Source organism: Phocoena sinus, chromosome 8 (assembly GCF_008692025.1).
Source record: "Phocoena sinus isolate mPhoSin1 chromosome 8, mPhoSin1.pri, whole genome shotgun sequence".
Taxonomy (NCBI): domain Eukaryota; kingdom Metazoa; phylum Chordata; class Mammalia; order Artiodactyla; family Phocoenidae; genus Phocoena; species Phocoena sinus.
Genome location: NC_045770.1, coordinates 64,254,045 through 64,276,798, shown reverse-complemented (window position 1 = coordinate 64,276,798; position 22,754 = coordinate 64,254,045). Strand labels below are relative to the sequence as shown.

At 37.0% G+C, this 22,754-nt stretch overlaps 1 protein-coding gene across 4 annotated transcripts in view; it reads left to right on the top strand.

Annotated features, from left to right (window-relative positions):
- The window catches only part of SBF2 (SET binding factor 2), a 465,356-nt gene that overhangs the window by 390,228 nt on the left and 52,374 nt on the right, over nt 1-22,754 (top strand). For 3 of the 4 annotated variants that reach the window (XM_032640039.1, XM_032640040.1, XM_032640037.1), the window contains 9 exons: nt 2,110-2,280; nt 4,668-4,930; nt 6,560-6,732; nt 7,567-7,640; nt 9,315-9,510; nt 12,583-12,710; nt 14,092-14,267; nt 16,712-16,857; nt 18,843-19,041. In XM_032640039.1, the coding sequence (XP_032495930.1) occupies nt 2,110-2,280; nt 4,668-4,930; nt 6,560-6,732; nt 7,567-7,640; nt 9,315-9,510; nt 12,583-12,710; nt 14,092-14,267; nt 16,712-16,857; nt 18,843-19,041 (1,526 nt within the window). The remainder of the gene's footprint in view (nt 1-2,109; nt 2,281-4,667; nt 4,931-6,559; nt 6,733-7,566; nt 7,641-9,314; nt 9,511-12,582; nt 12,711-14,091; nt 14,268-16,711; nt 16,858-18,842; nt 19,042-22,754) is intronic. The other variant, XM_032640038.1, reaches the window with a different exon arrangement.

The window sequence follows — 22,754 nt, the reverse complement described above, 5'->3', positions numbered from 1 at the left end:
CTCTGACTATACTCAAGGGAAAGGCAGTTGAGAATTATGCTTTTACCTTGTTTAAATTTTATGCCTTTAAAATCTCTTTCACAATAGGCCTATGCACTGCCACTGAGGTCATTGTTATTTCTTAGAGTGGTTGGGGCAAAAAAAAAAAAACAGTTCAACCCACATCTCAGGTGTCCTCAAGCAGAGTATAGAAGGAGTATGTGACTCACAGTATCTGTGGCTCACAGAACCACACACATTTTGTCCTTGATTCCCATAGGTAGAGAGTAGCTGTGTCTTAAATGAGCAGTCTTTGCACAGCTTCCCCTTGGGGATCTCCTGATAGGTGCTTCATGGTCAGTTCCAGCTTATAGCCCTTAACAGAGTTGTGGACGATCATCCCAACAGCAGTGCATAGGCCTATCTTGAAAGGGACTTACATACGGGATGCAGAAGTACACAGATTCTACTAGGCAAAATCACAGCCACTCCACTTCCAACTATATAAGTACTACATTTCATGATATACATGGTGCCTATTCCAGTTGTAGGTTTAGTCTGTTCTTAATCAAGAAGGAAATTAATTAGCATGTACTGAGCATATGATTTTTACCAGGAATCTTATACATTTGTTATGCATCCCTAAGAAATGAACCAACTTTTTGCTATATAACTGTTATGTATATAACCTTAATAGTGATCTCTTCAGTGTCCAACATTTTAGAAGAGAATTCGCTTATTGAATTACTTCAGAATAAAACTTACATTATCAAAAGCTCTACTGATAGAAAACAAATTAACTCAATTCTAAAGAATAAAATGGAACAAAAATTATCTGCCTATTGAAAGTATTATCAGGTATTTGCTGAGAAATAATGGATTTAAAATTTTTTGAAACATCTTTAACTTTTAGAGGTGAAAGAAACAGCTATGGAAAGGTGACTCAAATCATTTACTGAAGTTTGGCAATTGTAAGTTGTCTGTAAAATTTAAAACGCAGCATTAATTAAAATCATATCAGAGGTTTCAAGGCAGAATACTACTTTGGGAAACAAAATCCTAAAGTGAAGGAAAAAAAAACAGATAGTTGTGCTAAACAGTATTTAATTTATTTATGATTTGCTTTCAGTTTCTTTGCAAGATAATTTGCTATAGTAAAAAGAGCAGGGACTTCGGAAACAAACAAAACTTTGGGCTTGAGACCTAGTTCCACCACTTATGTAATTGCTATACGGCCTTGGGCAATCACTTAAACCTTGAATTTCTGTTTTCTCTTCTTTAAATTGGCAATAATAATGTGCATCTTAATGAGATTTTTAGTATAAATGAGATGCATAAAGATTTATGAAGAACCTCAAGTGACTGCAGAGTTAGTTTTCTTTCCCTCTGTTGTTAGTCACAGAGTAGGGTTTACTCTTACTTAGAAGCCCAGCAGGAAGTTCTGGAAAGGAAGGTTTGGTTTGAGATTACCTTCCCACACCCAGACTTGGTTACCAGAAAATGCCCCAGAAGCCCGGGACAGTCATCTATGGATTTTCTGAGCCAGACAGCAGCCTCGGTAGGGAGGTAAATGGCTGGAGTGAGCAGGAGGGAGGGTGCAATTCCTCTTGAGTCCCAAATTCATAATATGCCCTCATTCTGTGTGCAAGGCGAAGCTGTAGGCTCACTCGCATTTCAATTAGTGTCCCCCTAACCCCACCAAAATGTACTCTACTACCAAGTAGAAGAAATTTTGAATTATCTGGAGTTTTATATTTAGGTTGTCATGAATTTTATTATATGTCCTAATTGTAATAAGAGCTACCAACTCTACAGTGCTTGCTGTCTGCGCAGTACAGTGTTTAGGCACTTTTCATATATTCTCTAATTCATATAATTCCTTGATTTTTAGCTGTTGCTAAAATATCCATTTTAATAGATAAAGTGACAGAGACCCTGAAGGATTTGATAGCAAGCCCAAAGTTGCCAGTTAAAAATGTGTAAGTTGCTGATTGCTAAGCTTGCACTGCCATAAGATATTGTTTAGATAAATCCTTTTAAGGCATTCATGATTATCTGTGGCCCCTGTAACCTTCTGAACTGTCATGACTCTGTCAGCCCCATGGTGATGTATATTGTGTGTTCTCACAGAAACTGGCCCCTGGAGTCAGCCAGTTTGCTTACACCTGTGTACAGGACCACCCCATTTGGACGAATCAGCAATTTTGGGAGACAACCTTTTACAATGCGGTGCAGGAACAGGTTCGATCCCTGTATCTCTCAGCCAAGGAAGACAATCATGCCCCACATCTGAAGCAAAAGGTAAGATAAAGAAAGGTATTTGTGTGGGGCTGTGGTCCTGGCTTCAAGGAAAGCTTACTCAGGTATTCCCAGGGCTAAAGGAAATCTAGCCACTTCCTACCAGTGTATTTGGGGTTTACTTTAGGAAGCCCTCTGGTGAGCATCTTTCTCCTGTTGATTTCTGACATTTTTTTCCATAATAACTTCTTACTGCAGTTCTGTAGCACTAGAATTGTTTTATAGTATTTTAATAAATAAGAATCCCCTGGAAACAATTATAGGAAGTTGAACAGAAAGAATAACCCTAAAATACCTAGGCAGATATCTTTATGCAATTAACTTCTTGAAGAAATGTCAAATTAAAGTCAGTTGACTCCTAAATAAATGCTCAAAAGTATGCCAGCAATAAATCTAGGTCTTCTTTTAGGAGTATTCTATATGTTTCCAAATATTTTTATCACCATAAAATAAATTTAAGGAAACTATCAAGAAAATAGTTTAAAATAAAGAATATTGGTTTTAATTTGAAAGAGCAGTTTAAATTTTTCTGAAATTTTGAAATGTCATACACTAGCTGTCTGGTCTTAGGCAATTCACTTTACCTTTCTGTGCCTTATTTCTACATTGGTAAAATCAATAGATTACATTATTGTAAGATTTTAATGTCTAATACAAGTAAAAGACATTGAAGAGTTCCTGGCACATACTAAATAATAACTGTTAGAAATTACTGTCCTCATTAATTGAACTTAAAGCAGCACTAAGGGCTGATTATCAGTGTTGATTCACTTTAAGAGTAATTTTTTTTTAAGTTTTTTTAAATTTATTTTTTTATTGAAATATAATTGAAGAGTAATTTTTAATCCTACATGCTGGGCTAATACATTGCTGCTGATCCTTTCCTCCATTTTAAATTTGCCTTATATTATGTGAGATAAATGAACCTCTATAGCTAACTGAAACTACCTAGTAGTCACATATTTCTATGACCTCAAGTAATTTTAAACATATTATTGATCTATTATTGAGTATGATAAGAACAGAAACTTAAATAACAAATAGCACTATATGACATCAATTGATATTTCAAATTATTGTTGTACAGTTAGCTTTAATTGTTTTCTCTTAATTTAAAACTCTCAAAACACCAGATGCACTTGGAAAAGGGGTAACTTGTAGCAGATCCAAAAAGTATTAGCTCGAAGTCATATTCTAGAAATAGTTGGCCTGGTGGGGTGCTTTTGATAATTTTTAAAGAAGATGTGGTGCTGACATTGGTATATCTCAAAAACATTCATAGAGCAAATACATGTCACTGCTTCTGTGTCCTTTATTCTATAAAAGTCTGTCGCTGAGCCCCAGTTTAGGTATGAGTGAGACTATAGATATACCAGCTCTTCATAAGCTGTAAAGTGCTGTGCAGATGTGGGTTACTGCTGTTGTTTAACTCTTCAGCCTATAGGAAACCCCTCTTAAAAATCCCATGGACACCTATATACCCATGTGGTGATAATGTTTGATTCCCATATTTACAAAGAAACCTAGCTCTATTTTTTTGTGACTTTGGTCATTCTATCTTCTTCTCCAAAGAGCAGAAGAAAAGAAACTGCAGAGTACTAGAAAATGCTACTGGCACATTTGACCTGAGCATTAATAGGTACTTCAGGTCAACGATTTGTTATAACTGGCAACTTGAAGGGGATAGAGCCATAGAGATAAATAAATGCAGTGAAATGTTAGCAATGAGAAGTGTGTACATCTTTGTTTTGCTGCTGCTTCCTTATGTTTGTCATGTGGTTCCATTCAAGGCCTGTTGGAGCTCAGAAAAAAAGACTACGTTTCATGTTGTTGTTATAATTTGTTTATATATTTTCATTTTTACTGACATAGGTATTTGATAGATGAATTATTAAAACATCTTCCATGTTTTTTGAAGCTCATGTCAAGTGATAGATTTGGATTTTTTTTAATTTTTATTATTTTTTTTAAATTTTGGCTACGTTGGGTCTTTGTTGCTGCAGATGGGCTTTCTCTAGTTGCGGTGAGCGGGGGCCACTCTCCGTTGCAGCGCACAGGCTTCTCATTTGCAGTGGCTTCTTTTGTTGCAGAGCACGGGCTCTAGGTGCAAGGGCTTCAGTAGTTGCAACACGTGGGCCCAGTAGTTGTGGAACACAGGCTCTAGGGAGCACGGGCTTCAGTATTTGCAGCATGCGGGCTCAGTAGCTGTGGCGCACGGGCTCCAGAGCGCAGGCTCAGTAGTTGTGGCGCACGGGCTCAGTTGCTCTGCAACATGTGGGATCCTCCCAGACCAGGGATCGAACCCGTGTCCCCTGCATTGGCAGGCGGACTCTCAACCAGTGCACCACCAGGGAAGTCCCAGATTTGGATATTTTTGCTTTGGTTTTTAGGGTAAACTGCCTGATGACCAATATCAGGAGAAGACAGCAATGGACCTGGCAGCCGAGCAGCTACGCCTTTGGCCTACTCTGAGCAAATCAGCTCAGCAGGAGCTGGTACAACGTGAGGAAAGCACTGTCTTCAGTCAGGCCATTCACTTTGCAAACCTCATGGTCAATCTGCTAGTTCCACTAGATACAAGTAAAAACAAGCTCCTAAGAACATCAGCACCAGGAGACTGGGAAAGTGGGAGCAACAGCATTGTCACAAACAGGTACCAAATGTGGACACACAGAGACCCTCCTATTCTTCTTGGCTTAGCACAGGATATAAAGTATTTCGGGTAAATATTGCTATACATATTTCAAAAATTAACCATTTTCCTCATCTTCAGACTTGCTCAGCTTTTCTCTATTAAAAGACTTTCACTACATCCAACTATTGTTAATCACCTCCCATACTCTCTTCTCTTTCATGACCTCTGATTTTTCAAATGTCTCAACCACTACTGATCCAGCCCTTCAGTTACTTTCCACCACAGCAATTTACAGAAAGCACTCTGGAAAATTACTAATGAACTCCTTCTTGTCAAAGTGATTATTTGTTTCTTGGCCCTCCTTTTCCTCAGTTTATCCATTGCATTTGCCTGTAATCATGTCCTCAACAATCCCTTGCTCTTAACCCTACTACTTCCCATACCACTGAGAATAAAACCATAAGGCCTAACAGGATCTGGCCCCTGGCTATTGCTCAGACCTTATTTCCTATCACTCTTCCGTCAATGAAACTGGTATCCCTGTTCAACATTCGAGGCATGATACTGCCTCAGGGCCTTTGTACTTCTTGTTCCTGCAATCTGGAATACTCTTCCTGAAATAGTCATAAGAATCACTCCCTCACTTCATTTAGTTCTCTGCTCTGATGTCACCCACCCAGAGAGGCCTTCCTGACTTCCCTGTCTTAAGTAACACATCCATCACTTGCTCATACCTCTTTTTTCTTTCATGACATTTTCTACAATCTGATTTACATAGTGAGTGGCTAAGACACCTAAGTTTGTTAATGCTTTGGGATGGTGTGATGGCCAAATTCATTACTTTGCTTTACTTCTAACACTGATTCAGCTAATGTGGTTGGATTTGGAAGAAAGAGAAGTGAGTAGTTTAGAGTTGGCAGTGAGTCTTTTCCATGACTAGCAGTCTAAAAGAAGTCATAGGAGGCAGGAGTATTTATTGAATTAAAAAAAAAAAAAGCAACACGGGCAGGTATTACACTTTCACATCTGCTCCATTTCAAATTTATTCCCTTCTTTTGCATGATTTGTATCACCTACAGACAAATGATGGTTTCAAAGTGACCAAAATGGTTGTGATTCACTGACAGAAAGAAGAATATTGGCAAGAGAAGGGTTCATAGGACAATTTTGTTCTTCCATTTGGAAAAATACGCTACTTGCTGAAAAAAAGTTCTTTTACTTTGCCTACCAGGGACATGTCCCCCGGTTGCCAAAGGCCAAAGATAGCCATATTACTTTGTCTGGCTCCATGTGGCAATTAATTTGGAAGGACAAGTTTTTTTAGAAGGTCTAAGTATCAGATAAAATTTAAAGTCTCTTTTTGTTTTATTTTCTGTGGTTCGTGAGTTCCTCTTAGAAAAATGACAGAAGATATTCCTTACAAAAACAAATCTGGCTCCAAAGAACAATGCCTGACAATAGCTTCCAAATGTAGGCACACAGAACATCATGTTTCACCACTATCACTTATAGAGAAGCCGTGGAGTTAAGTGAGGTTTCTACTTGAGTATACATCCCTTTGAGCAAGTTTTAATTGCTATGGAAGATCACTGTGATATAGTAGTCATTTGTTTTACTGACCATGATTTCTTTCCTTAACTTTCTTAGTATTGCAGGAAGTGTAGCTGAGAGCTATGATACAGAAAGTGGGTTTGAAGATTCAGAGAATAATGACATTGCCAATTCTGTTGTGCGTTTCATTACCCGATTTATTGACAAAGTTTGTACAGAGAGTGGAGTTACTCAGGATCACATCAAGAGCCTGCATTGCATGATACCAGGTAATCACTTTGCAGATATTAGAGAACCAGAATATTAGAGATAACTGAATAAGAATTATTCTTATGGGTCTATTTTCTCCAGCATAATACTTGGCTTCCATGTAGTTTAGCCTGCTATTTATTTTTGTTTCAATTAGTTTCTTTCAATAGTTTTAAATTAGTAAAATATATCATAAAATTTGCCATTTTAAACTTTTTTAAGTGTAAAACTCAGTGGCATTAATTATATTCACAATGTTGTACAACTGTCACCAACTGTCTATTACCAAAACTTTTTAATCACCCCAAACAGACACTCTGTACCCATTAAGCAACAGCTCCCCATTCTCCACCCTCTAGCCCCTGGTTACCTCTAATCTACTTTCTATCTCTATGAATTTGCCTATTCTAGATACTGTATATAAGTGAAATCATATAACACTTGTCCTTTTGTGTCTGGTTTATTTCATTGAGCATAATGTTTTCAAGGTTTATCCAGTTGTAGCAGGTATTGTAACTTCATTTCCTTTTATGACTGAATAATACTGTAATTGTATGGATATACCACATTTTATTTATCCATTCATCTGTTGATGGACACTTGGATTGTTTTGACCTTCTGGCTGTTGTGAACAGTGCTACTATGAATATTCATGTACAAGTATCTGAGTCTTATTTTCGGTTCTTTTGGGTATATACCTCGGAGTGGAATTACTGAGTCATATGGTAATTCTGTGTTTAACTTTTTGAGGAACCACCAAACTATGATTAGTTTTTAATTCTAAAATATCCAGAATTTGTTTTAATTCTGCTTGTTTGGTACTCTTTCATTTTGAATACTCTGATTCATCCCAGGAATTGTAGCTATGCACGTTGAAACCCTAGAAGCAGTGCATCGAGAGAGTAGAAGACTTCCACCTATACAGAAGGTAATTATTCCAGACTACATGCTTTCAGAGTATAAAATCTCTTTAAAAAGCAACAGTAGGGCTTCCCTGGTGGCGCAGTGGTTGAGAGTCCGCCTGCCGATGCGGGGGATGAGGGTTCGCGCCCCGGTGTGGGAAGATCCCACGTGCCGTGGAGCGGCTGGGCCCGTGAGCTATGGCTGCTGGGCCTGCGCGTCCGGAGCCTGTGCTCCGCAGCGGGAGAGGCCACAGCGGTGAGAGGCCCGCGTACCGCAAAAAAAAAAAAAAAAGCAACAGTAGACTGTTGTGCCCCAGAAAGTACCTTCTCCTAACCTTCTACAGAGACCAGCTCTAGTTTTAATGATACATTAAACTTTGAGAGGAGTTTACATGTAGATCCTCATTAAAAAGTATAGTGAAACAGAATAGTTGATCAACAAAGGAGCAATAATAACCTCTTGTTGAGTCTACTTTTATAGGCAAGGCATAAATTATGAACATTCTAACTTCCAAGCCCAAGCCACGATTTTATGCCCTGCCTGTTTCCCCCCAAAAATGACTTAAGGCAATTACCATAAAATCACCAGGTTCCTGAATCTGTATGCATTACAAGCATACATCGCAAACATCTGGGAAGTCTATTAAAAATTGAGAGGCCTGAATCCCAGCCCAGCCTCCTGAATAGGAGTACCCTGGGACTTGGCCTGGGAATCTGTACTTTAACAAGCCTCCCAGATGATTATTTTGCAGTTAGTCTGGCACCAGTCTGTGGGACTAGGGTTCAAGACCCTCTTACCTATATAACAGAACTACTAAAAATAAATTCAAAGGAGAAATCAGAAGCCAGATGGAAAGGAGAGATAATTCTATCAGAAATCTGACACACAGTGATCATTATACTTTGGCTTTACATTTAGCTCTGAGGTTCCTAGAGCCAACAAAAAGAATAGTGCTGATTTATATAGTTTTTATTGCTCAGGAAAAAAAAATAATAAGCGTATTATATCTTCAGGAGAGATGGATTTTTTTGAACCCTTCAGGGGAGTGTATCATGTGGTTCCTTACTTCCCAAGATGTATAAATGGTCATAGCTTGGCCATTTTTTGTGTTAATCTTTATAAAAGGCTAAGAAAGGCTCTTCAAAGATGCATCTATTTTTTTAAAATATTTTTTTTCAATTTTCAAAGTAACAATGCTTTTGTATAAAATTGAAACATTAAACAAGCACACATTGTACAAAATGAAAGTCCCCCATGGTCCTCCTCACCCCGACCTCTACCCTTAACCATGATAGCACCACCTTTAACAGTTTGGTTCATATTCTAAAAGGGGTTCATAATATACACACTGGTTGGTAGCTCTTTTTTTACTTAGCAATGTATTCTGGCATCTTTCTATGTTCACATATATAGATCCATGTCATTTTTTTAATGGTTGCAAAATGTTCCATTGAATAGGTATCTCAAAAAGTTTAGTAATTTCCAATGATTTTACTGTGAATAAGCAATGCTGAGAAGAATCTTTTTACATTTGGATATAGAAACATCATTTCTGCCTCTTCCCAAATCTGTTTACTCATTTTGTCTACTTGGGAAATCTGGCTCAAATTTTTTAGATCTGTAACTGCAAAGATAACCTTGGTCTAAGGGTTGGAAATCCCACTAGAGTTGTGTTTAAATTAACTTTCTCTGTTGCTAGCCCAAGATTCTTAGACCTGCTCTACTGCCTGGAGAAGAAATTGTTTGTGAAGGTCTTCGAGTCCTGCTGGATCCTGATGGAAGAGAAGAAGCCACTGGAGGCCTTCTTGGAGGCCCTCAGCTCCTGCCAGCAGAAGGAGCCTTGTTCCTCACCACATACAGAATTCTGTTCAGAGGGACTCCCCATGATCAGCTAGGTATGGCTCATATAATGCCATCAGAACAGGGTTATCTATGTGCTACATGAGGCTTTGATTCCATCTGTGTGCAGTGATTTGCAAGTCAGTTCATATTCAGAGTAAGCCTTTTTACTACACAGATTTTTTTTAGAACTTTTGTCTGTCAAAGCTAATGATAATTTGGATCATAGATTCTTATTTGAAGAACCAAAGGTATCTTCTAGAGAGCAAACCACGGTTCATACACTGAAACTATAATAATTTCATGAGGCAGCATTTTGTGACTTAGGGATATTCATAGTATCCAGCTACTAACATCCTCTGCTGATTTGCCCCACCTTCTGAGTCCTGCAGTAAACTGTAAGGCTGAGGTTTTCCAGACTCATGATCCCTTTTGTGGAAGGGTGTGCTAAGCATTGCAGGGCTGTACAGCACTAACTAACTAACTCCACTTCTCTCATTCCATTTCAACTAACCCCATTCCTCTCTTAGCAGACCTCTCTTCTAAGAAGATACCTCTCTTCTATTCACTAAACTCCCTCAACTTCTATTTACTACTATGCTCTACAATCTTCTGTATTAGAAGGGAATAGCATACCTTATCAAGTCTGAATTATCTTTTTTAAACCTCTATATAAACTATTCTGGTTGATAGGAAAAGCATATAAGGTTTTGGGTAAAATTATTGGACTCCAAATCAAGAAGCTCAGGTTTAGATCACTGTTGACCAATCTTGATATCTTAAGTGAGTCCCCTAACCTCTCTGAGTTTCAGTTTCCCCTTTTATAAAATTAGGGAATTGGGCTTGCTTGGTGATAATGCAGTTGCTCTCAGCCTTGACTGCGTATATGAATTATCTGGGAAGCTTTAAAAAAAAAGGGGTTTTTTTCTGGGCCTAACTCTCAAACAATTGAATTAGAATCTGTAATAGGATTCTAGGAGGGGGAACCCCCCCGCAAGGCATCTGTGTATTTTTGTTACATACTGAGGATTGAGAAACATTGGGATAAATGGTCACTAGAATTCTTTTCTCATCTGAAATTATTTATTCAATAGCATTTGATGAGTGTGTACTATGTGTTATGCACTTTGTTAGACAGTGGAATTCAGATTTATAAACTGTATTATCTTCAGAATCTAACAGTTGTATAATCCCTTGCTTAGACAGAATCAAGATGGTTTATTGGTCATAAAGATTGCTTACCACATGAAAAGCAAAAAGCTTGTAAAATTCAATAAAGAAAATGAATCAGCAGGAATAGTTGTGCTCTTTTGAAAAAGAGTGAAAAAGAGAGCAAAATTTCTCAATCCTCTCCTGTCATGTTACTGTAAATAAATTACATTTGTATTTGTAAGCAAGTGTATTTTTAAAACTAAATATCTAGTACTTAAAGCATTTTTTTACTAAAACCTTTGTGAGCTCAGTGGCCATAAACATATATTTTGGGCATATAAATATATGAGATACTTGGTCATTTAAATTGCTCTAATTTATGTCTTTTAAAGAAATCAAAGCCATATTTAGTGTGAAAGCTTGTATTGGTCTCTTGTTTTTTCCTGACAATTTTTGGGTTAATTTCACATTTTAGGAAAATTATTTTCATCAGAGAAAAGTTTTGTATTTGCCTCTTTTATTTCTCTTTTTAAGTTAATTTAAATTTTAAAATTTCTCCTTTAATGCCACATAGAAATCTGATCATTTGACATGTGTTATGTAAGTCATTTAATACATCTTAGAACTTAAATCCTGTGTATGTCTTGATTTTGTTTAGGCTCTAGGTATGAGTCTAATATAAGAGAATTTTCCAGGTTAGGAATTCAGAAGTTCAGGGACTGAGGAATTCTGATAATAATAAGTAGATTACTTAATATATGGGCTCTTAAGTCAGATAAACCTAGTTCAAATCTCACCCCCTTTGGCTTACTAGCTGAGGGGCCTAGCCCATTGCTCCTCTTTTCTGTTACTTGTACCACTGCCTGAAATGCCCACCCTTTCCCCCTCTGCAGATCCAAACCTACATTCTCTTCAACGCTCACCTTCTCTCTCACTTCTTCCAGGAATCAGTCTCTAGCCATCTAGCGTGCAGAAGTCTTCTCCCCTTCTGAAATATTTAAAGCCATGTTCCCTCAAACCTAGGAGCTAATTGCACGTTGTTGTATTCTGTATTCTGCATGTGACTTTCCTTCCCCGTGGGGAACTGTGAGCTCTCCAAGGGAAGCTTCATGTGTGCTACTTCTTTTCTAGATGCTCATCTTCATACCCTCAGGTAGTTGATAAATAATTATTTGTATTTTCCCTTTCTTGCTTTAATATTTAAACTCCTGAAAATCTTGAGCCTAAGCCCAATCATATATCTTCTGAAGGCACATATACATAGTATAGCACCTTTATACAGAAACAAACTTTAACAATCTTTTCTCTTTTGCTTTATTATTACATTAAATATGATAAGTGTCTTTTCAATATTTGAAAATACTTCTTTTCTTCTGTATAAAACCTACCCTTCCTATAAGATACCTTAAACCAGATGATCTTGTGTGGCACATAATAGGCTGGGGAACTAGAATGAAGCCTGGCAGGCTGGGACAGTTCCTTCATTCCGGGAAAGGATTGTTTCTCAGGAATGAATTGCCATGCAACAAAACTAATGAATGCGATTCTAGAGTCGTGGCACTTTCTCTCACTGCATTCCTGGACATTGTCCTTTCCAGACACATTTCTCCGGCAGAGGCTGGTGAAATGAGCGCAGAGACTCTAAAAAAGAGCTCTAGAAAAGGGCTTCCCTGGTGGCGCAGTGGTTAAGAATCCGCCTGCCAATGCAGGGGACATGGGTTCGAGCCCTGGTCCGGGAAGATCCCACATGCCGCGGGGCAGCTAAGCCCGTGAGCCACAACTACTGAGCCCACACACCACAACTACTGAAGCCCACGTGCCTAGAGCCTGTGCTCCACAACAAGAGAAGCCACCACAATGAGAAGCCCGCGTGCAGCAACAAAGACCCAATGCAGCCAAAAATAAATAAATTTATTTTTTAAAAAGAAATGAGCTGTAAAGTGCTGTTGCTTAGTCTGTACCCTGTCTTCCTATAGTTGGTGAGCAGACAGTTGTGCGAAGTTTTCCCATTGCCTCCATCACCAAGGAGAAGAAGATCGCAATGCAGAACCAGCTACAACAGAACATGCAAGAAGGACTGCAGATCACATCAGCATCTTTTCAGGTATTAAGAAAGGGAGCCATTTGTCTCCTGTTTAAAAGTTTTCTACAAATGATGTCATGGCCACTTTCTTTTGATCATATGGTCAGGAGTTAGAGGATGAGGAGAATTAGAGGGTCTGAGAGGGTAATCTTTGATTGAGTCAACTCTTGAATGGTATTGGATTTAATCCTCCATTTCCTGAGCCCTGCAGTCAACTCAGAGTAGTAACAGATTATCTGTTGATATTCAGTGATCTTAGAAATTCAGACACACACAGTTGACTCTTATTCTGTGCCAAGTCATACCTCAGTTTGGGTTTGATAAAGTCTTTAGACAGAAAGCATCGCTTGGGATCTATTTCAGAAGGAAATGCCCTGTGGCTCTTCTGTGGAAAAGGTAGAGCTCTGAGAATTATAGCTAGGTCTAAGGTTCTGAGTAACCCCTGATGAGCTTTTTTCAGGGATCTCTGAACATATCAGAACTTGTGAAATTATTGATGCAAACCAGACACTTGGAAGAGTGATCTTTTCTTAGTTTTCCTTTTTTTATAATTCTCAGTCTGCGACATTGTGCTCTTCTCACTCTTCCTGCCTTGTCTCTGACTTCTCAGGTTTGCAGGGGTTCCAGTTCTTGCCTCGTTCCTTCCAGGCAAGAAGCCCTCCCTAGTACCTCCATATGCTAATTGTGTGAAATGTAAGTCTGCTGATCTCTAGGCCCAGACCTTCTCTGGTCACCTGAGAGTACTGACCTCCTAGAGATTTCTTCACTATTCCAACTGCCAAAGGACTCTAAACTAGAATGCTGCATGGGTCTACTGGCTAGGATTCTAGTCAAACTGAATATTTTCTTCCTAGGTTTATAGTATCTCTGGGTAGGAAGAGACCTTCTTAGGCCAAATTCCCTATCTAGAACCAACAGTTAATAAATGAGAAGGACATGTTTCCTACTCCAGCCACTATAAGTTAATTTCCCTATCCTATCATAGAAAAGATAGTCTTGAATTCCCTGACTGTCCAGTGGTTAGGACTCTGTGCTTTCACTGCCGAGGGCCTGTGTTCATTCCCTGGTCAGGAAACTAAGATCCCACAAGTCGTGTGGCTCAACCAAAAAAAAAAAAGAAAAGAAAAGTAATGAAAAGAAATTGAGAAAAGATAGTCTTAAAGAAACTCAACTTCAAGATACACGATATTCCTTGCCAACTAACCATCTATAGCAAGTAAACCTTTCTGAGCCTTTTTTATTTTTGAAATTTTAAAATTTTATTGCATGATATCCAAGGTCCCTTCAACTTCGAAACTCTTGCCATTTAGTATTATTATTTTTTTTGTTATTTCAGTAATTTGGGGGAAGCTATCTGGAAATCCTTAATGTTTCTGATATGTTTAATTTCTTTTGTCCCTAGTTGATTAAAGTAGCATTTGATGAAGAAGTGAGTCCAGAAGTAGTAGAGATCTTTAAGAAACAGCTGATGAAGTTTCGTTATCCTCAGTCCATTTTTACCACCTTTGCTTTTGCTGCTGGACAAACTACCCCACAAATAATTTTACCCAAGCAGAAGGAAAAGAACACTTCCTTTCGGTAAGAAGACAGGTTTCTTCATTTCAGCCCTCCCATAGTTGACTGTCAGGCCAAGTGACCTATCTTTTGGGTCAATATGTGACTGTTCTCTTTGTTTGCTGTTTTGTCACACCCATTGAACCAAGCTCAGGAGTTATGGAACAGCAGCATCAATATATGTAACCATCATGTCCATTGCTCATGATGCATTTTTAGAATGTGAAATTCTGTTTTCCCTTTTTCCTGTACTGATCGCTTTCTAACTTCAGTTTTCATTAATATCCAGGTCTAGTAGACAGTTTTGCTCTGGTCTAGAGATGAGAATGTTTATTTTTTCTTTTTTTGTAACTTTTAATTTAGATATAATTTCAAATTTATAGAAAAGTTACAACATAGTACAAAGGATTCCTGTATACCCTTTACCCAGATTCACCAGTTGTTTGTTTTATTCCATTTTCTTTATCATTTTCTCTCTCATATATATATTTTTTCTAAACCATTTGCGTTACATATATAATGCCCCTTTATCCTTAAATACATCAATATACATTTCCTAAGAACAAAGACATTATCTTACATAACCACAGTACAGTAATCACAACCAGGAAATTTAATTGTCATAAAACTTTTACCTAACCCAGATTCCATATTCAAATTTTGCTTATGAGCCTTCACAGCTACTTTTTTTTTCTGTCTGGTACAGGATCCAATCCAGGATCAGGCATTGCATTTACTTGTCATATTTCTTTAGTAGGAATCCTTATTTTCTGATGAAAATGTTGAGGAATTCATGTTGAAACTTTTAAATTTCAGTTTTTACAAAATAACAATTGCTTTAAAATTCTCTTCAGTTAGTGATAAAATATAAGGCTTAACATTTCAGTCCATTCATCATCAAACACCTGGAATTTGGACATCTGCTAGTACAAATTACATATTAGGGAGTACTCTGCAGATTTTGGAGAAAAAGCCTTTTTGCCTGAAAGTGGGGTAGGTTGGGGATTATAGGTGATTTGAGTCACTTCTAAACTGCATAGCTAGCCACTTGTACCGTTGTTACCTGGTGAGCAAAAGAGACCACGTATAGCCAGATATGAGATGCTGAAGAAGTATGAACAGCTTTCTAGGCAATTACAATGGTGAGCTAAGCATCTTATCTTAGCACTGTGGGGTCACAGGGGAGCCTATGATATTCATTATCTCAGCCCTCTATGGAAGAAACAAAGTTTTGTATGGTGTTTTATGTTTAGAACTGTCAGGGTGGGGTTGGTTATATATATCTATAAAATCAAGCTGATTCTGTCAAGCTACAACAGAGATATAGCAATTTTAAATTTTTAAATACCTTAGAATTGTCTTGCATATATAAAACAAAAGATATAGCTCTAGCTGGAAAAAATTCAAAAATCCTATTAAGTTTAAGTTACACCTGAAGTGATTCACAATAGGTTTAATTTAGGAAATACCAGTATTCTGTGATTTCTAACAACTATGTAAAACATGCTCATAACCCTCAGATTTACACTTCAGATCACTAAAGACGAGGACTGGTAAAACTATTTGACAACAAAAGAATCCTTACCACCTTTCGTCAAATGACAAGAAAACACAAAAAGAGTTCTGTTCTTTGCAATAAAGAAGAACATAATCAAAAACAATCTTACTTGAAACCTTCATCTCAATATGATTATTCAGGAAATAGGTTCTTTGTTTAATTCTTTGAATTGTAGATATCTATACCCAGAATTTCTATCAGCAAGAAAAAGTAAACCATTTAAATAAATAAAGTACTTTTAGGTCCAAATGACTTAAATCCTAGTTTCTCTTTAATTAAAGCTGACTCTCAAAAGGATACTCAAATTTCTGGTTTCTTATTTTTTCTCCTCTCAAAGAGGGGAATGATTTTACTCTTTTCTGTATCTCAGAAGGCTTCTAGTGTCAGAAGGCAGGACACCACACATACACATTTAAAACACTTAAGAAATAAGTAAAGGTGTTGCCAGTTATAATTGTCAAGATCTTAAAGAAAAACTTATGAGTTAGTAGAGAGTTTGAATCAGCAGAGAAGGAGGCAGGCTGGCTTTCCATGGAGAAGGACTTCTGCAAGCATAGTCTATGGGAACTGGTGTGGGGAGTGGCATGGATAACCAGAGTAGGTTAGGGGCATGTTTGACCAAAAAGCCAAACTGAGGAGTTTAGATGGGGAATGATAAGTAGTTTGTGTCCCACTCTAGGTTCTTGCACTTTTTGCCTAAAACAGTGTCCTGATGACAGCAGTGTTTTATGGGAAATTAGTCTGCTGACATATAAAGAGTGATCTAAAGAAAGAGAGGCTTAATGAAGGTCTGGACAATGCTAGTGGCTGTGGGAATAGAGAAGAAACAAGTTGAGCAACGTAGGTATCAAAAAATATAAGTGACATCTTCATATTAAATTGACATTCTCTTTGGTTTTGTGACTTGTAGCACCTTCTCAAAAACAATTGTGAAAGGTGCCAAAAGGGCAGGGAAAATGACGATTGGGCGGCAGTATTTATTGAAGAGGAGGACAGGGACAATTGTGGAAGAGAGAGTGAACCGTCCTGGATGGAATGAAGAGGATGACATATCTGGTATGTGAGAACTTGTTTTTCCTTCATGAATGAACTTTATATCTTTCTTCTTATATGAGTAAGAACAAGAGACTAAGACATAGTTGCACTTAAACCTGACTCTCAAAAACCTAGATCTATCTAATAAGATGAGAGGCACTTACCAGCTTCTCAGAACTGGAAAAAAAAAATTTTATTTTCCCAATATTCCATTGTTCAGATAAGATTTTGTTAAGTTATATTCCTCCTCTACCAAATCCATAGAGCTGATTGGCCACTGTTATGTGGGTCTCATTAAAGGGAAAAAGAAAGAAACCCCACTACATAGAAAATTTAGGTATAAAGTAGCCCCCCATACGTTATTGTTATGGAATAAGAATAAGGAAATAAGGGCATTAAATATTCAAAGTTGAAGATTTGAGGTTTTGGTAAGAACATTGTGGGTGCTCTTCATCAAAATGGGGGCCTAAGATGAAGGCATTCTTAGATGATAAGAAAAAAGTGCCTGCTAAATATTTAAAAGAGCAGAATCTGGGAAGCGGAGATAACTCTCCGTCAGGAAAATAAAGGCAGAAAACTAGCAGCAAATGTTATTCCTTAACCTAGTGTCAAGTATGCTTATGGAATTAACACTAGAGAGAATCTGGTCTAATAGAGAGGATGCCATTGTACCCTTTTCTTTCTCAGGCTCTTAGACTCAATCAGTGATTATACAACTGCTACTTTTACTCCTACTAATAACAACAAGAACATTTTAAAGATAGAAACCTCACCTTTAGAGAGCTCACTAGCTAAAGGTCTCCATTTCAGTATGTGTATCTACGGGCTTGCCTCTGGGGGCAGTGAAAAGACCATGTATTGGAACCCTGGCTTCTCACAGTCACATGGAAAGCCATACAAAAACGACTGCTACCCATCACTATTGACTTCTAATTCAAAGATTTTATGATTTCACAGAACAAAAACTTATTCTATGATAGTTATTCCACCAAAAGACCAAATTATATAATGCTCTTTGCTCCTCTGAAGAGGCCAACACAAATAAAACTGATACCTAATGATATATTTGCATTGTGAAGTTCACAAACTAAAGCACAAAGTCTTATAGAGATAAGCTGGGGTTTTTTTTTCCTTTTAATGGAAGAGAGCCATATCATTCCCTTTGACTTTAGAACTTTGAGTACATTTCCAAAAACTTTGAAAGCTTAATTTGACTTCTCTCACTTTAAAAATAAACAGGGAAGTAAGTAAAGATAGTCTTTAACAGGGAAATTTTTTTTTTTTAGTTAGAACATGCAGTACCAATTAGGAATGTTGTTTTTTTTAAAATCCTCCCTAAAATACTTCATTATTGGGAATTCTTCCAACATCTAAAATCTTAAAGGATTCTGTAACCTGCGATTGCAAAATTGTGAGGGAGTTTCCCATATATACCACATCCTCTGACAAAATATAACTTCTACCAAATACAACTCCTTCATACCTAAGAAAGGTCATTTCCCACTAGTGACCTTCTGCTTAATCTAAAAATTTCTAATAAAAATTTATGCTGTTTGAAGTTAACTGAAACCTGGAATGATGAGTTTATGTAGTGATCATGTTAGAGATCAGTTTTACTGACAGGTTAGTCTCTCACAAAGTATGAATGTTTATTCTATAGAGTCCTAAACAGAAATCACTACAGGTGGACATTAATAAGCAAGCCTGACTAAAACAGAAAAATATGGGTAATGAATTCAAAATTAGATTGTTTTTAGAAATTTTGAGTTAATTTCCCTGACACTTTGAGTTAGTTGAGCTCCTGATGTTTTATTTCCTATTACAGTTTTAATTTATGTTTAAGCATAATGATTCCTCAGAGAAGTTACATGATTTAATTTTGGTATACATAGCACCTCTAGCCCTAATATAAACTTCTCTTGGTTAAGGATCCTCTTCAGAAGGAAGTTTTTAATCCTCTACTTTGAGCTATATCATTTCTTCAAAACCTGTTTCTGCCATCACAGTTTCAGATGATAGTGAACTCCCCACAAGTACCACCCTGAAGGCTTCGGAGAAATCTACAATGGAACAGTTAGTGGAAAAAGCTTGCTTCAGAGACTATCAGCGTTTAGGTTTGGGAACCATAAGTAGCAGCTCTTCTCGCTCAAAACCAGAGTACTTTCGAATCACCGCCTCCAACAGGATGTATTCACTCTGCCGGAGGTAAGTCTGTTGGTGGTGTCCAAAAAGAGACCTTTCCTTCCTTCCATTTGCATCTTGAATGGGCTATTTGCATCCATAGCACAGAGAGAAAGAGAGATGCTAGAAAACAGGAGCAAGGTGTCCAGGGGTAGGTGTGTTTAAGGGACACTTTTTATGCAGCATGTGCAAGCATCTCACTGACATTCTCAGAAGTACAGTTATATCACTGAACAGTGCCTATATTAAATCAGAAAGTGAATGGTAACAGTTTTTGTCTGCTTTATGAATTTCCCATATTTGTCTTTCTCTTCCCATTTGCCTCTCTTCTAACATGTCTGAGATAACTTGAGTAAGAATAGAATTTGCCCAGGCAGACAGGAGAGATGAAAATCTGCTATAGGTCAGGGGTCTGCAAACTTTTTCTTTAAAGGGCCAAATAGTACATACATATTTTCAGTTTTGCAGGGTATATGTTCTCTCATTGCAGCTACTCAACTCTGCCACTGAAGCAGCCATAGACGGTACATAAATAAATGGGCAAGGCCAGTTTTGGCCCACAGGCTGTAATTTGCTAACCCAAGTGTAGGTAGGGTTTCCTTATGCTGTCTAATTAGAATTTTTTCAGGAGATATTACTTAAAGAATGTAAATGAACACATGTTCTTTTTTCTGTTCTTTTGTCTATTGCTGTTTTATATATCTGTTAAGCCCTATTCCATGCTTTATATCTTTGAAAACTCCATTTCTACCATCCACAAGTTTAATCATTTTCATTTCCAGGTAAATTCTATTCTTTGCATTTATAAATTACTGGTTTGATTAAATACAATAATGCTGTGAAAGTACTTTGTGAGTTGTAAGCCCTGTACATATCTTAGAAAGTTGTCTTAATGTTACTATTAGTTTCAATCCTACTGTTTTCAAAGAACTATAGATATCTCATTTTAAATGACAATTTAAATGTACAAATACCAATGTGAAACTTGAGAAACAGATTGGGAGTATAGTGTGAGATTTGGGACAGATAAAATTTTTGCATTAAGTACTGAAAGGCTGTGATTTTGTTGTTATGCAGTAATTTTCCTGATACTCTATTGTTCTAACTATATTCTCTTTGTATATAAGTGTAAGCAAAGGTGTAAGGTGTGATGTCCTACTATTTGAGAAGCTTGCTATCAAAATCATACCTGACAGTGAGAAAAGACATTATTTATCATTTCAATCTGTCAGAAACAAAATACAATCTTAACAGACCACTTATTAGAACACTTATTATAAAGAACTTACAGTGATATTAAATAACATAAATCCCTCAAGCTATTAGAAGGAAGGAAATGGAATAATAAAAAATAATCCAGGGCTTCCCTGGTGGCGCAGTGGTTGAGAGTCTGCCTGCCGGTGCAGGGGACACGGGTTCGTGCCCCGTTCCGGGAAGATCCCACATGCCGCGGAGCGGCTGGGCCTGTGAGCCATGGCCGCTGAGCCTGCGCGTCCGGAGCCTGTGCTCCGCAACGGGAGAGGCCACAGCAGCAAGAGGCCCACGTACCGCAAAAAAAAAAAAAAAAAAAAAAAAAAAAATAATCCAAAAGAAGGCAAGAAAGGAGAGAAAAGGAAGTATGGAACAGATGGGACAAATAGAAAGCAAAGAGTAAGATGGTAAATTTAAATTCAAATATATCAGTAATTATGTTACTTATAAATTGATAAATGCTCCAATTAAAAGAAAAAGATAATCAGAATTTTTTAAAGCTTTATGCTGCTTTTAAGGGCTTTATCTAATGTACAAGATTACAAAAAGGTTGAAAGTGAACAGAAAGAATACACCATGCAAAACTACCTTTAAAAAAACCTATTGTCACTATATAAATATTAAAGTAGATTTTTAAAGTAAAATTTTACTAGCAATAAAAAAGGATGGTTCATAATGACAAAAGTTTCATTTCATGCAGAATTTATTATAAACAAGTATAGTTTATTACAAGAATACAAAACTGGCTTGACAATTGAAAATTAATTGGCATAGTTCACCACATTAAAAGAATTATGAAGTGTTTTAAGTTCATTGTATACAGAAAAGCATTTTATAAAGTGTAATATATATTTATGATTTTTTACAAAAGAACCCTAAGCAAATTGGAAATACAGGGGAAGCTCCTTAATCTCCTAAGTGTCTAAAAAAATCCTATAGCAAAAATTACTTAATGGTAAACTATTGAAAACTTGTACTCTGAGATCAGGAAAAGAATGCCCACTATCACCACTTCCGATCAGTGTTGTACTAGAGGTCTTAGGAAGTACAAAAAGACTAGAAAAATAGATAATAAAAGTCAGAAAAATTGAAAAGAAAGAAATAAAACTGTATTATTCACAGATGATCTGATTATACACATAGAAAATCTGAAGGAATCAACAGATAAACTTGTTATATTAATAAGTGAATTTAATAAGGTCACTGGTACAAGGTCATTATACAAAAATTAGTCATATATGTACCAAAAACAAATAATTAAAATATGAAATTTTAAATGATGTTATTTTAGTACTACTGATACTACTTAAAGTCGCACTAAAAAACATTAAATACTTAGGAATAAATCTAGTACAAGATGAGTAAGACCTCTACATGGAACAGTCAAAACAATATTAAGGATCATTAAAGACACAAATAAATAGATATTTAATGTTCTTGGACTAAAATATTCAATATTCTAAAACTGCGATTTCTCCAGACATTGATCTATAGGTTCGATGCAGTCCCAATCAAAATCCCAGAAAAATGTTTACAGAAATTGAAAAGATGATTCTAAGAGTTACACTAAAATGCAAAAGGCTAGAGGTAGTCAGCATAGTCTTATAGAATAACACTGCAGGATATCAAGACTTTTTATAAAGCTACAGTAATTAAGGCAGTATGGGATGTACACAGGAATAGACAAACAGACCACTAGAGCAAAAGAGGGAATACAGAAATATCTCAACATATAAGGACACTGGGTTTAAGATAAAGATAGCACTTAAGAGCAGTGGATAAAAGATGTTTTTTTCAATATATGGTGCTGGATATCCATACAAGAAAAAAATTAATTTTGACCTCTACCTTACACTGCATAGACAAAAATCAATTCCCATTGATCTGTAGATCTACCCGTAAAAGGTTAAAATAATTAAAAGCTTCCAGAAGACAGGAGAATATCTTCATGACCTTGAAGTAGGGAAAGATTTAAGACAGGAAAAACACTATCCAGAAAGTAAAAAATTGATAAATTAAGAAGTCTTATATATCAGAAGACATCATTAAGAGAGTAAAAAGGCAATAACTAATGGCAGAGGATATCCTCTTTTGTGAGGATATCCTGGTGGGCAATAAATATCTGAAAAGATGCTTGTATGGCTGTTAGCATAACTGATGCCATCTTGGGCCCTTACGGTTTCTCCTGTCTTTTGCTGACCCTACCAAGCACTGTACTATGCAGTGAGTCACTTCTCTGGCATCAAGAGCTTTGTAGTTAATAAATATTGTTTAATGATCATTAGGACCAGGTAGCCTCTATGCTCTGTTAGTCCCCAAACAATGATGAAAACCTTCCCTTAAGTATTCCCAGTACCCATGAGACTAGTTACCTATTCATATCTCTTAACTTGAGAATGCACATCCTGTTTCCAAGCACCTACCCCCATACCCTAGGTTAACTATAAAATTGTCCCTGTGGCCCCTCAGTGGCTTGGAGTGCAGTT